This window comes from Barbatula barbatula (genome assembly GCF_947034865.1).
Source record: "Barbatula barbatula genome assembly, contig: scaffold_209, whole genome shotgun sequence".
NCBI lineage: Eukaryota > Metazoa > Chordata > Actinopteri > Cypriniformes > Nemacheilidae > Barbatula > Barbatula barbatula.
Window position 1 is genome coordinate 1 of NW_027636851.1, and position 14,994 is coordinate 14,994.

Here is a 14,994-nt window from a genome sequence, read left to right on the forward strand (position 1 = left end):
AACGTGATCAGCCGCGCAGTGATGCTACTGGGCTAACGCTGGGTTCACACCAAACGCAAACTACTTTATGAAATATTTATTGACGCGAGCTGGCAAATATGTTTCCACGGAAGACGAGATTGATGCCAGGGTCGCATCATTCGGATCTTTTTGTGTATTTGCATTGCTCGAAAGTACGACAAACATCAACATCAGGATTACACTACAATATCACTTACTGTTAACAATCCGTGTCATTATTGACAAACATGAACGTAAACTCTGCCCGATTGTTCGTGTAAAAATCTTATTTCGCGTTTGGTGTGAACCCATCGACAGAACGAGTTGTCCTACATGTGTTTGTGTTGGAAACACCGACATATTTACATACAGCGACAACTAACAAAATACTCTTAAAGGGAAGAATTCACAGCAAACATGTTACAAAAATGTAAAGTAATCCACGACCACTGCAGCAATACTACATGTTTAAGTACACTTTGAAGTTTAGTAAGTGTACTTGAAAGGTTTCTATAAGTAAAGTCAACATACAAATAGTTAACTATTGATATATTATAGTTTTCACTTTAAGTGTACTACAGTAATGTGTTCCTGTCTGGGCGTTAAATCTAGCTTGTGTAGGATACTTTCTATGATTACCACCTAAACAAGACATACCAAGTAATCCAAGTGTACTTTTCTGTCAGTACAAGTCAAGTGTACTTTTCTGTATTGTTACATGAGAAGTAGACGGAGAGTGTCAGCATTAGACTGAAAGTATTATTATTAGTTTGACCACTATTTCACTTGTTTATATTGTGTGTGTGTGTTTAGATAAGGATCACATCAGAGTAACATTGAAGGTCTCTGGGTCTCATGATGTGGTGGAGATAAACACTCACATGGGAAAGATGTTGGTTTGTGGGGGACTCTGGGATACGGCCGCAGCGAACGTCGTCTGTCAAAAGACAAACCCCAAGTAAACACATGTGAACTTCTGACCCTGATTCCACTGAAATGATTCATGACCATGTGATGATGATGATGATGATGATGTGTGTGTGTGTCTCAGAGGAGCAGAGACAGGTACCAAAGTGATATACGACTCTCTGGAGAAAACCATAGCCTGGCCGTCTCAGTGTGTGAACGTTCAGTGCACTGGATCTGAGCTCTCGCTGGCTGAATGTTCCATCTATAAACCCGAACTACTGAATAACACTTCTGAGGTGGCCATAGCAAACTGTTATAAAGAACCTAAAGGTGACACAATTCATCACACTGGCTCTACATCCACGTGTCAAAACTGAATCGCTAAACATTTAACAGGTCTTTGACCCAAAACATAAAGTGTAAGAGAGAAAGTCTCACTGGTGTGTTTGTGTGTTCAGGTGAATGTGAGAATTTCCCGTGTGTGAATGGAAAGTGTGTGGATCACAACAGAACCTGTAACGGGGTGGACGACTGCGGTGATAACAGCGATGAGATGTGCTGTCAACGTGAGCTGAAACACTTCCTGTCTCCATCTGTGACATCATCATCATTTAACATGATGATTCTGATGGTATTGTGTTGTGTTGTGTGAAGGTTGTCGAGGGGACGCCTTTCTCTGTAGTTCAGGTGTGTGTATTCCTCAGCATGCGGTGAAAGATCAAATCAGAGATTGTCTGGGAGGAGAAGATGAATCAGAGACACTGTCCACGCCCACAAGTAAAAAAAAACACATTTACATTTTCCTCATAAACATCACAATAATCATTCAAACTTGTTTCTGTGGAGTAAGTGTATCACACGACGGATGAGACGACATGCGGTATATAACTGACAACTTTAAAAACACTTAATGAGCGTTTGTGTTACAGAACGACCGTCAACAGAAGACTTGCTCTCTGATCCAAAGTCAGGTACGAACCCATCCGTCACAAACTCTTCAACTGAACCTCATCATTATATGAAGAGATGGGATGTAACGATTCACGATTCTTATGCCATTTTATTCACCGTTTTTTACAGAATGAGGCAAATTAAAAATGAGTTATTATTTCTCTAATGCTGCACAATTCTTTGTAAAGTAAATGTATATTGTGAGTCGACTCCTTTTCCCCGAGACAATAACTTTCTTATTCCTTCACTTTCGGCTTTACAACTCGGCAGACTGCTCACATTCACACACGGCAACATTAAAACGGTGTAAAGCTTTATTTTAAACGATTATAAGAGATTCATTCATGTGTTTGTTCAGAGATCAGAAGCGTCCGGAGGGCGGCGGAGGATCAGGTGCGGTGTGGTATTCCTAACATGGATTATGTGGACAGACCAGAAGAACCCGTCACCTCACGTCACCGGAGGAAGAAGCGTTTAGTGGGAGGAGAAGAGACCTTACCGGTCAGAGACACAACACAACACTGACACTGACACACATGCCTACCTCACAACCTCACGTGACCTTTGACCCTGCAGACTCAGATCCAGTGGCAGGTGGCCGTACAGGAAGAAGACAAAATCAATTGTGGGGGGGCTTATTTGGGTGGATGTTGGGTTTTGACCGCCGCCCACTGCGTCAGGTACAACCAATCACACGACAGCATATCACTCCTGCACAAAAGCATATAGAGCGGGGGTTTTCAAACTAGGGTCCCGGGATTCAATTCCTCCAGAATGGTTTAAGGGGTCCCCAGAAATCTTTGAGACACTTAAGAGAGCAAAATTTGCAAAAATCTACACTGAAGATTATTCCAGTTCAACTTTACAAAAATGGATATGTATTTTAGAAAGGGGGTCCCTCGCGAAAGGTCCTTGGCATGGAAAGTTTGAAAACCCCTGGTATGGAGAACAGTTCATCATTTACACAAGCTTGATAAATACCCATCACTTTACAAAAGTTAAGAGTAATTAGGTGTTAGAATGTATATTTCCAGTCAATTTTTTATTTACTTCTCAGAAATATACTTAAAATTACACTTAACTTTTACTGACAGAAAACTCAATCTTTTGATGAAAAGTATAACGAAGCATTCGAAGTGTACTTGAGTTACTTGTGTTTAATTCGATTTTGACTTGTTGTGTCTTCAAAGTCGAGTGCTGTTACACTTTATAGTATACGTTCAACAAACTACAAATGAGCCTATTTAATCCCAGGTGTTTTTACACTGACTATATTTCTAATTGTCCATCAAGTGACATGAGTAAATGATGAGAGAATGTTTGGATGTGTCTGAATTATATTATCGATCTGTTGTAGGCAGCTGTTCAGTACGGCTGTTGTGATGTAGTCGTGCGTGTTTGTGTGTTTTCAGGCCCAAACCGAAATCCTTCCGCATCAAAATCTCTCTGTGGAAGAAACATGGCAGGCTGTCCACAACAGACAGTGTTCCGGTGAAAAGGATCATCATTCATCCTCAGTATAATGCTCGCACGTATGAGAACGACATCGCTCTGATGCAGCTGGAGCCGTTTAATAAGGATCAGATATGTATGCATGATAATCCTGCCGTCCGCTCCGTGTGTGTGCCCTGGTCGACAGAACTATTCCAACCCAATGACACCTGCACCATCTCCGGCTGGGGACGAAACCGAGGTCAAACACAACACACATCTCAGGAAACACACCACACACCAGCTGGTCTTCTCTACTGAACCTGTCTGCGAGAACACAAAAAAAGATCTTTTGAGAAATGTCTCAGTGGTTTTGGGAAAGTCAATGGAGTACCTCAGAGATAACGTGTTTTTGTAGGCTAACCCGGATGTTAGCGCCGTTAATGCATTTTTCCCATAGACTTTTGGAAGATTGCAAAAAATAAGCTCTTTGTTTAACAAAGATTTATGATGTTTACAACATTTTCTATCAAGATCATCTTTACAAATGAACACAACGTTTGTTACTTTTGAAGCCGAAATACAATCAGCAGAAGTAAGAAGCTAACACGACGCTATAAACACACTTTACCTGAAGCAGCCCTAACTTACACAGTTTCTCTATATCTCATGTTAATCTTGAGTTCTTACAGAATAGTAAAAAACTAAAAGTACACAAACCCTCTCTCTTCTCTCTTCTCTTAACAGATATTGTTCTGGCTTTGGTAGAAGCTAGTATCTTTTTTATTAGCACCTATTGTACTATTGCTCTTTTATGACATATCGCTTATTGCTCCCTGAACGTCACTTTGGATAAAAGCGTCTGCTAAATGAATAAATGTAAATGTAACAACGTCACCACCAAAACTCTCATTAAACTTGATTAAAAACGTCTTCCCTGGTAAGTAATTACTCTGTGAATGAATCCACACGAATGTTTTTAGATACTTGTGCCCATGTTGCAGTATTTGCGAGCTTAATATGCGCGATGACGTCTAACGTACCCGCCAAAGGAAGTAGTCGCTTTTAGCAACTTGTTAGCAACCACCATTTTTAAGATACAATCAGGCTTTAAAAAATCACAAACGGGTTATAATTGGTGTGTTTTATATCATAGAATAAAACGTGAAAATATTTAGAGCTTTTGTTTTGCTTTGTATTTCATGATCAGCATTCTTCAAAATATCTTCTTTTGTGTTCTGCATAAAACTGAAACTCATACAGGTTTTGACATTTCCTAATGGGATGAACTAACGCTCTCTCTGTGTTTCTCTGTATAGAGGGTAAATCATCAATGGTTCTTAAATGGGCCAACGTGAGCATCATTAGTGACTGTGAGAAGTTCTACAGAAACCGCTTTTTCCCTGGGATGGAGTGCGCAGGTACAGTCAAATCAAATGCCTATAATAGAGAAGAGAAAAATGTCTGAAGATGTGATATATGTGTTTGTCAGGTGATCTGAAGGGGAAAGTGGACTCGTGTCAGGGGGACTCGGGTGGGCCGCTGGTGTGTAAAGACGCGTCTGGTGTGTCATATGTCTGGGGTATCGTGAGCTGGGGCGATAATTGTGGTGAAGCCGATCATCCCGGTGTTTACACTAAAGTGGCTCATTATTTCGAATGGATCCGCCTCAATATGGGCTGGCAAGCGGTTACCAAATATAACCAGTAAACATCACAATATTACTGCACATTAGATGAGTGTTTATAAACACCAATAAAACTGAGATGAACTTTTATCATGCGGTGTAAAGACGTGTTTCTTAGATCACGCTGCACACATTCCTAAATATGAGTTTAAAAACACACAAAACCATAATGAGGAGCTCTATTGACCAGACACCTGCAGATATCACTCAATATATTCTGATAAATCATCTCCACTAGTTTCATCACACTTAAACATCAAACTAAAGACTCAGTATTTCCACAATCAGTAAATGGACTTCATTACATTTACAGATGTTGTTTTTCCAATCCATTCTCAAATATGAACCAAACCAATCCTTGAGTTTAACCCCTTGGGCCGTGCTTTTAACTCATCGGTTGGGTTTGTGCTTATTGTACTCAACCATGTGTTAATACAACCCAACTTGAGTCTCCTTTTAGCTACTTTAAGCTTCTACAGAGTATCAATTATTGGTAACACTTTACATGAAGGTATCCTTTATGAAGCATTTATAAATGTGTTCATTAATGTAAAGTGTTACCCAATCATTAATAGTGTCAACACTTTGTGTACTTGACCATATTTTTGAGCGAATTAGGTAATCTTTTCTACATTTTATTTGAAACACACATTCCTCATTTTGCACCATAAACACCACATTGAACACTTTGGTGTGTTGCTGGAAAATGTCAGCGATTTGATCTCATAGGCCTGATCTATAAGATGATCTCAATCCATTCCAATGGTTTACAATCTGTGTGGAGTAGAAAAACATTAACTAGAATATTGTGTAAATTGGACTTAGATTGATTTGTCTGATATTTCAGTTTGGTTAATAATTAATTTGGCAAATAATTGTACAGATGTTCCTAGTGTCATATAAATTGGAGGAACTGGAAAAGATGTTCTGAATATATGGGACACTTGAAATATCTTTAAATGGACCGTATGTTTGATCTGTGATGTGAGAGATATCGGTCTCCTCAGCTTGAGCATGATCTGGTCTCATAGGATTGAAATGGACATGAAAACACAACAGCACTTTTTCTTTGATGTTTGGCCTTAGTCACCATTCACTTCCAGTCAGACAATGAAAGTCAATGGTGACCGAGTGCTGTCAGATGGGACTCGGTCTCAGGTTCAACTCTACAAAAAGACACGGGCCTGTTTCACATTTTGACACTTTCTTTAAGCAAAAGCATCACAGTTTCATGGTATGGCACAATGTAAATGTTTTCTTTTAAATGTCTTATATTGCTATATTTTCCAGGCGACACAATATATTTTGGAACAGTAGTTATACAGTATGTTAAACTAGTATGAACAGTATGTCAGCTTAAATCAGTGTTTCCCAAACTTTTTGAAAGCACGGCAACCCTTTCTAGTCATTTTCATATGCATGTTAATAAACAGATGAGCGAACAACAAATGAAGCTCAAACAAAAAACAGCACCGAACCTGATGGATTCCTGCACCTCCGTCTTTGAAGAGACATTAAAAACAGCTCTTGGGAACGTTATAATGCTAAATATTGGGAGTTTTAAAACCGCAGTATTCCTTGAAACCAGTAATGGGCCCGTGCCTATTTACAAACACTGAACAAACTCACTTTGGTTTGAACTTTACACTTTTGACCTCTGTGGTGATGATTCAAATCTACATTTGTAGAATAAGACGTCAATAACTTTATAAAAATAGCGTTTTATTTGCATAACATTCATACGACTTATATAAATTAAAACCAACACTATACAAAACCAAATGATATTTTTTATCCGTCATTGGTAAACGTCACGAAAATAAACATTTTAACTCGGTTTGAGGTACAAAACAGAAACAAATACAGTGGTATGACAGGAAGTACAGCTCTTGTGTCCAGACGGTCAGAATCTGTGTAAAGTAACGTCTTGCGTGAGATATATCTCTGACAGATGTTCATGTGCACAGATGCGGTTTGTAGTTCTGTGTCACAGTGATGTTGTTTCTCAGCAAACCACAGTGACATCATCATCATCATCATCATCATCATCATTCGTCTCGTGTGCTCTGCACTTTCGAGTAACTCCTGCAGGGATTCTTAAAGCACACGGACGGAATGGGCACAGGCCATGAGAACGTGCAGGGAACCGTCGTCTTAACGTTCTTCTCCAGGAAGTTAAAAGCGAAGGTCCACCACGTTCTGTTCAGGTAGTTGTGAGGAGAAGCTCTCAGGGTCTACAGGAGCAGCACATCACGTGTTTGTTACAGTCAAAGTCATCATTATTTCACGTCATGACGGATCATTTACCATCTTCTATCTAATGTGCTATCTGTGGTTGAGGGTTTGTCGTGTTACCTGGTTGTTGGCCATGGTGTGGTACCAGTAGAAGAGACGGGAAGTGATGTAATACGCCACCACAACATCCACAGTGTAGTGCTCATGTGCAGCCAGGATACAGATCACGGCCACTGCGCTAAGCAGCCAACAGATGATGTGATAGCAACGCCATAGCAATGTGCGAGGTGAATCTACAACACACACAACAACAACTTCATGTATGTGAAGAACTGGATTCTGGGGTAACACATTTGGCATGAGTGATGATGATGAGGATGATGATGCTTAGACTCACACTCCTGGATGAAGAGGAAGGTGAGGGTCAGCATGACCGTGTGTCCGCTGTACAGAAAGTCTCCACACATGAGATGAGATCCTGTGATGGACAAACCTCCTCCAGACACCAACTTCAGAACACGCTGAATCTTCCCCTGAGAATCTCCATACAGCTGACAGACGAGACACACATCATATGTTTGTTAAACTTCTGCATTTACCTTTTAACATATACATTCTATTTGCATGTTAAAGCATTAACGCCATATTTATATTTTCCATATACTGTATATATTTTCTGGTATACTATTATTTAAGTTTCCATTACTGATAATTTCTTAATAGTATTCAATATACTTAAATTGAACAATTTACAGTTTGGAACAAAACAACATCGTCTTTATTTCTGTTGCAGAAAATGTTGCAATAATGCCACGTGTGTCACGTGAGGTGTTAAAAATGCGTGTTGATTTATTGGAAGAGTATTTTAAATGAGTTACAAAGACAGAAAGTTTGATTCTTAACTTGAATAAATCTGTCATTATTCAGTAACTGTGCTCAGGGATGACGGGTCATGTGAAAGATAAACATGATAAAATCACAGCTGGATGGGGCTGTAGACTCACCTTGGGTGCACACTCCATGTGCATGCTGGGTACTGGAAGGGTTGTGACGTACATAGTGATCATACGGAACAAATACAACATTCCCTGCAGGAAGAAAAACCTTCGGCCCACGATCGCCCTGAAAATAACACACACACAGATCATTGTGTGAGTGTGTTCAGACTATGACTGATTTTAAAGCTGCTATAAAGACGAATCCGACTCAAAATAACAACACTGTTGTTCCAGATTGTTGTTTTTCTGTCGAAATTAACATCCCAACAAATTCTCTTAGAAATGAGTGATTTTGAAAACGATCATGTTTGCTGTTGTGTTCCACAGAAGAGTCAAACAGCTTTGAAACAGGACAGATTTCCACCTGAATTCTTCAACAGGTGTGTGAAGTATGTCAATGATTTTACTCATACCTGTGTTTGAGAAAGAGCCACTGAATGAACCACAGAGCCACTAGGATCATTCCATTCACCTCTGTGACGGAGAACGCCCACTCCAACCGATCCACATAATCAAAGAATTTATCCGGTAACGGTGGACTGATGGATTTATCCGGGACCCTTTCATGCACCACAGTGATCATGACGGTGGTCAACACCAGGTTAAAAGACGCCCAGATGAAGGCCACACCGGTCTTCCACCACTCGGCTGGGAGACGAGAGATGCCCATCGCCTGGATGATGTTGGCCTTTGGGATGGAGATGCGGATGTAGTCCTGGTTTTTGCGCAAGGTTTTACGGAAGCCATTTCGTGACTCGCTGGCATCGTTCTTGTCATCGGTATGATCGCTCAGCACGTCCTGGTAGGGCCGTGTCTGTCCTGTGGGTGTGGCCTGGAGGTGTGTCCTGCCTTCTATTGTCACCATCATATGGAAGCCCTCGTTATCTCCCTCATCTTCTCGCTCGTCCAGGAGCTGAGACGCAGCCATCACTCTAAAGACAACAACACACTTTAAAATAAACACATGTGCATGCATGTGGAATACAATACTCCACATTCCATACTGCATACTGTACATTGCGCACTCTACACAGTACATTGGAGACTCTTAGCTGTACATGGCACACTGTGCACTGCCTGCTCACTCTGAACTGTGCGATTTGTACACTGCACGCTCTGCACGCTGCATGCTCTAAGCACTCTAAACTGCATTATACTGTACATTACACACTCTATACTGTACACTTTATATGGAACGTTGTACACTGCACACTCTTGACTGCATTATACTGTACATTACACACTCTATACTGTACACTTTATATGGAACGTTGTACACTGCACACTCTTTACTGCATTATACTGTACATTACACGCTCTATACTGTACACTTTATATGGAACGTTGTACACTGCACACTCTTTACTGCATTATACTGTACATTACACGCTCTATACTGTACACTTTATATGGAACGTTGTACACTGCACACTCTTTACTGCATTATACTGTACATTACACACTCTATACTGTACACTTTATATGGAACGTTGTACACTGCACACTCTTTACTGCATTATACTGTACATTACACACTCTATACTGTACACTTTATATGGAACGTTGTACACTGCACACTCTTTACTGCATTATACTGTACATTACACACTCTATACTGTACACTTTATATGGAACGTTGTACACTGCACACTCTTTACTGCATTATACTGTACATTACACACTCTATACTGTACACTTTATATGGAACGTTGTACACTGCACACTCTTTACTGCATTATACTGTACATTACACGCTCTATACTGTACACTTTATATGGAACGTTGTACACTGCACACTCTTTACTGCATTATACTGTACATTACACACTCTATACTGTACACTTTATATGGAACGTTGTACACTGCACACTCTTTACTGCATTATACTGTACATTACACACTCTATACTGTACACTTTATATGGAACGTTGTACACTGCACACTCTTGACTGCATTATACTGTACATTACACACTCTATACTGTACACTTTATATGGAACGTTGTACACTGCACACTCTTGACTGCATTATACTGTACATTACACGCTCTATACTGTACACTTTATATGGAACGTTGTACACTGCACACTCTTGACTGCATTATACTGTACATTACACGCTCTATACTGTACACTTTATATGGAACGTTGTACACTGCACACTCTTGACTGCATTATACTGTACATTACACACTCTATACTGTACACTTTATATGGAACGTTGTACACTGCACACTCTTGACTGCATTATACTGTACATTACACACTCTATACTGTACACTTTATATGGAACGTTGTACACTGCACACTCTTGACTGCATTATACTGTACATTACACACTCTATACTGTACACTTTATATGGAACGTTGTACACTGCACACTCTTGACTGCATTATACTGTACATTACACACTCTATACTGTACACTTTATATGGAACGTTGTACACTGCACACTCTTGACTGCATTATACTGTACATTACACACTCTATACTGTACACTTTATATGGAACGTTGTACACTGCACACTCTTGACTGCATTATACTGTACATTACACACTCTATACTGTACACTTTATATGGAACGTTGTACACTGCACACTCTTGACTGCATTATACTGTACATTACACGCTCTATACTGTACACTTTATATGGAACGTTGTACACTGCACACTCTTGACTGCATTATACTGTACATTACACACTCTATACTGTACACTTTATATGGAACGTTGTACACTGCACACTCTTGACTGCATTATACTGTACATTACACACTCTATACTGTACACTTTATATGGAACGTTGTACACTGCACACTCTTGACTGCATTATACTGTACATTACACACTCTATACTGTACACTTTATATGGAACGTTGTACACTGCACACTCTTGACTGCATTATACTGTACATTACACACTCTATACTGTACACTTTATATGGAACGTTGTACACTGCACACTCTTTACTGCATTATACTGTACATTACACACTCTATACTGTACACTTTATATGGAACGTTGTACACTGCACACTCTTGACTGCATTATACTGTACATTACACACTCTATACTGTACACTTTATATGGAACGTTGTACACTGCACACTCTTTACTGCATTATACTGTACATTACACGCTCTATACTGTACACTTTATATGGAACGTTGTACACTGCACACTCTTTACTGCATTATACTGTACATTACACGCTCTATACTGTACACTTTTATATGGAACGTTGTACACTGCACACTCTTTACTGCATTATACTGTACATTACACGCTCTATACTGTACACTTTATATGGAACGTTGTACACTGCACACTCTTGACTGCATTATACTGTACATTACACGCTCTATACTGTACACTTTATATGGAACGTTGTACACTGCACACTCTTGACTGCATTATACTGTACATTACACGCTCTATACTGTACACTTTATATGGAACGTTGTACACTGCACACTCTTTACTGCATTATACTGTACATCTGAAAGCTGTGAACCACGTGAATAGTTCACTGCACACTCTTGACTGCATTATACTGTACATTACACGCTCTATACTGTACACTTTATATGGAACGTTGTACACTGCACACTCTTTACTGCATTATACTGTACATCTGAAAGCTCTGAACCACGTGAATAGTTCACTGCACACTTTTTACTGCATTATACTGTACATAACACACTCCACACTTTACACTCTTTACTGCATTCTGTATGGATACATCTGGATCATATTTTCCCCACCAAATAAAAAAGATCATAATATGCAGAGAGAGAGACTCAGGCTTGTTTAAGGATAAGTCTGGGGATGTAGAAACAGGAAGTAAAACACACAAACTTTTAAAGTGAGATCACCCAGAACAGAAAATAATTGAGTGAAAGGAAAAAATATGTTAAGTGAATTGTACATTTATTTAAAGTAAAGTGTTTTCCTAGCTTTGAAATTTGAGACAGTTGGCTTGTAGTAATAATAATATTAATTAAGTATTCAATGTGATTTCAATAAAATGGATTAAACGCTTCAGAACGAAAAAGAGGGTCACTTCAGTCGCTCTTGTGCATGAAACTCTCTCGCTCTCTTTGTGTGTGCGTGTAGGCCGTCCATAAATGTAGGTGTGTTTTATTTGAGCTCATTTAACAAAACTCTGGGCGTTTACAAAGTGTGTTTGACAGAGTGAGTATGAAGGGACGCACCCTGAAACCTGTAATATCCACCCACAGACATACCTTCCCCTTTCTCACAGTCATCTCTCACTCACACACTGAACATTCAGTTTCCTGTGATGTCACTCTTTCATTTATCATCACAGAAACAAACCCAATGCAGAAGAACATTATATTGAGACTTTGTTTCAGGTTAGTGTGACCTCAGCAAAACTACAGTGTAGAAAAACAACACAACATCCAGTCAGACTCCTGCTTGTACACACACTGAGACATCCTGATAAAACACATCTCTGTCATGAAGCTCAGAACTCTGAACTGGATCTGATGATGTTTGTCACATGATGTCATCTGATAGATGATCTGAGGATGTGCACACACACCTTCATCATCATCATCATCGCTCAGGACACAGTTCTGCATGAGCATCATAATAATCGATCATGAGCTGAAATAAGCTCAGTATGTGCGTGACTTACAGGAAAACACTCCAAAAATACAACAGAAACACTTCAGACGACGAGAAACGCGTTTAAAACACACCTGACATGAACATCTATAGAACTCTTCCTCTACACAAACACTGTCAGTCTGTTTTACAACTTTGATCATTTCAAGGTCCATTCGCAATAATATGACACAAGCAAACACTTTCGCATGCACAACAACACAAGAAGAAGAAGAAGAAGAGAAAGAGTAAAGAGTTTATAAACCTCGAGGAGAAAGCCATGTAAAGTCCCCTGTGTCCTGTGAAGCAGCTGATTTACCTGTTTGTCTGGTGGAGCTGAGAAAACCGATCAAGCCTGAACGGATCTGACATCAAACAGTTACCGAGGGCCCGCCCACACCTGCAGCCACGCCCACCCGGAGTGAGTGAGACACGCCCGTTCCGGGCATTACCATGTTTGGACGGCAAAATTAAAACCTTTAGAAATACTTGTTTAAACTAGTTAAAGACTAATAAAGAGATTAAACTGAATAAGGCTGAATCCTATTATAAAATACTTGTTATATGATACTGTTTATTATCTTCGTGTGTGTGTGTGTGTGTGTGTGTGTGTGTGTGTGTGTGTGTGTGTGTGTGTGCGTGTTGTTCCGCTGTGTTCCAGTAGAGGGCGAACTCTGCTTGTTTCATCTCAAGTCTGTGCCGCTCACTGCCAGTGATGTATAAAGTACCATAAAGCAATACTTGAGTTAAAGTACATATATCTTGCAGGGAATAAGTTTTCTAGAAGTGAAAGTGACTTTTTAGAATATGACTCGAGTAAAACTCTTAAAGTAACAGATAAATATCCCTGATAGCACACATACATCTGGACCAAGTCTATTTGACGTCTGCATTTACATCTGCAATACATAGTTTGCTCATCTGCAATACGCCACTTGAGACGTCTGAACGCTAAAGATCTGGAAACATCTGCTGCGTAAAAACATCTGCTATACATCAAAGAAAGAGCAGCTTTACATCAATTCTAAATCATAAACATCTTACAGACGTCTTTCTGGAGGTCTACATGACACCTGACATCTCAGAGACGTATTGCAGATGTAAATGCAGACGTCAAATAGTCGTAAGCCAGATGTATGTGTGCTATCAGGGATTATACTTAAGTATCAAAAGTACTTATCAAACTGTCAATATACAAGTTCAGAAACCACATCTTTATAACTTTATTTGATAAATTATTACTTTATTAAAGGATAGTTTCCTCCGACCCCCAATATTATCCTCTGAGAGAACAAAATCCTTCTTTCTTTCCTTGCATTTCCCTTCTACAGTTATTAGATGATTCACTGAAACTGAGAAATGTTAAAAGAAGCATCACATTAAACCCTTGTGTTGAAATAAATCACATTGAGCTTTAACCAGTGATTGGTTCAACATATATTTCAGTTCTGTTTCTATGCTTTTATTTTGTAGTGGGGAACGGAAGTCAAAGTAAACATTTTCTTCAGGAAATATAAAGACTCATGTAAAGTACAGATACTCACAGAAAACACTCAAGTAGGCTACTGTACTTTACACTGTTCAATTATATTCCAAACTAATGAATGTCTCATCTGTGTTTATGTTAAATGTATTGGTTCAATCTAAATGTCTGTCAAAAACGACGGGATAACAGTGATGTTTAGCTTAGTCCTTTATTTGATTTCACCGTTTCTGATGACGGAGGCACGACACAGGCCCTTCCCACGGACTTCAAAGGCCACGCCCTTATATGTGGCCACGCCCTTTGCATCAGTGTGTAGGTCAGGGAGTAAATGCTCCCAGATTCTGTGTTTGGGATTCAGCTCTTTCTCAGGAACACCTGTCACATTATTACACACAAGAATCATTAGAAACTAACCGTGACAGTATTCATAAGAGAAGACGAGTGATGACCGGATCTTACAGGGGTAATTCTGGAAAGTGATTCTGTCACCGGGCTGAGCTCCAGTGGGCGGAGTTAAGGGTTCTGTACTCTCTTGATTGACAGCACAGAGGAGGCGGGCTTGTGACTGAACCCCTCTCACCTTCATTGACCGCACGTTACACAACAACACTACAAGAGAGCCAATCAACTACACACACACACACACACACACACACACACACA

General features: G+C 39.7%; 3 protein-coding genes across 4 annotated transcripts; 1 reads left to right on the forward strand and 2 right to left on the reverse strand.

The window, feature by feature from the left end:
• On the forward strand, positions 1-5,068 carry cfi (complement factor I). The gene is made up of 10 exons (XM_079488427.1): positions 1-958; positions 1,052-1,239; positions 1,368-1,475; positions 1,564-1,686; positions 1,839-1,880; positions 2,219-2,361; positions 2,437-2,540; positions 3,273-3,553; positions 4,611-4,712; positions 4,784-5,068. The coding sequence occupies exons 1-10, from the start codon at positions 882-884 to the stop codon at positions 4,999-5,001; spliced, it is 1,386 nt and encodes a 461-aa protein (XP_079344553.1). The 5' UTR covers positions 1-881; the 3' UTR covers positions 5,002-5,068.
• Positions 5,069-6,685: 1,617 nt separating this feature from the next.
• On the reverse strand, positions 6,686-13,262 carry sgms2b (sphingomyelin synthase 2b). Of its 2 annotated transcripts, none has more exons than XM_079488428.1 (6): positions 13,165-13,262; positions 8,625-9,143; positions 8,218-8,335; positions 7,611-7,764; positions 7,334-7,506; positions 6,686-7,212 (listed from the first exon to the last, which is right to left on the reverse strand). In XM_079488428.1, exons 1-6 carry the CDS (start codon positions 13,215-13,217, stop codon positions 7,027-7,029), a joined length of 1,203 nt encoding a protein of 400 aa, XP_079344554.1. In that variant the 5' UTR covers positions 13,218-13,262; the 3' UTR covers positions 6,686-7,026. The 2 variants fall into 2 exon arrangements, with proteins under 2 accessions (XP_079344554.1, XP_079344555.1); XM_079488429.1 differs by having other exon boundaries at positions 13,111-13,186.
• A 1,277-nt stretch (positions 13,263-14,539) lies between these two features.
• On the reverse strand, positions 14,540-14,956 carry aimp1b (aminoacyl tRNA synthetase complex interacting multifunctional protein 1b; the record flags this gene model as incomplete). The annotated part of the gene is made up of 2 exons (XM_079488426.1): positions 14,540-14,706; positions 14,791-14,956. Coding segments are annotated over 2 exons (333 nt in total), but the record flags the coding sequence as incomplete, so codon positions are not given.
• Positions 14,957-14,994: the final 38 nt, after the last annotated feature.

Coding starts and splice junctions, on each gene's coding strand:
- cfi (XM_079488427.1), top strand. CDS start 882: ATGGGAAAGATGTTGGTTTGTGGGGGACTCTGGGATACGGCCGCAGCG. Junction 2,541..3,272: donor ACCGCCGCCCACTGCGTCAG/GTACAACCAATC, acceptor GTGTGTTTTCAG/GCCCAAACCGAAATCCTTCC. Junction 3,554..4,610: donor CGGCTGGGGACGAAACCGAG/GTCAAACACAAC, acceptor TTCTCTGTATAG/AGGGTAAATCATCAATGGTT.
- sgms2b (XM_079488428.1), bottom strand. CDS start 13,217: ATGTCAGATCCGTTCAGGCTTGATCGGTTTTCTCAGCTCCACCAGACA. Junction 8,336..8,624: donor TGGCTCTTTCTCAAACACAG/GTATGAGTAAAA, acceptor TGTTATTTTCAG/GGCGATCGTGGGCCGAAGGT. Junction 7,765..8,217: donor ACATGGAGTGTGCACCCAAG/GTGAGTCTACAG, acceptor CTCGTCTGTCAG/CTGTATGGAGATTCTCAGGG.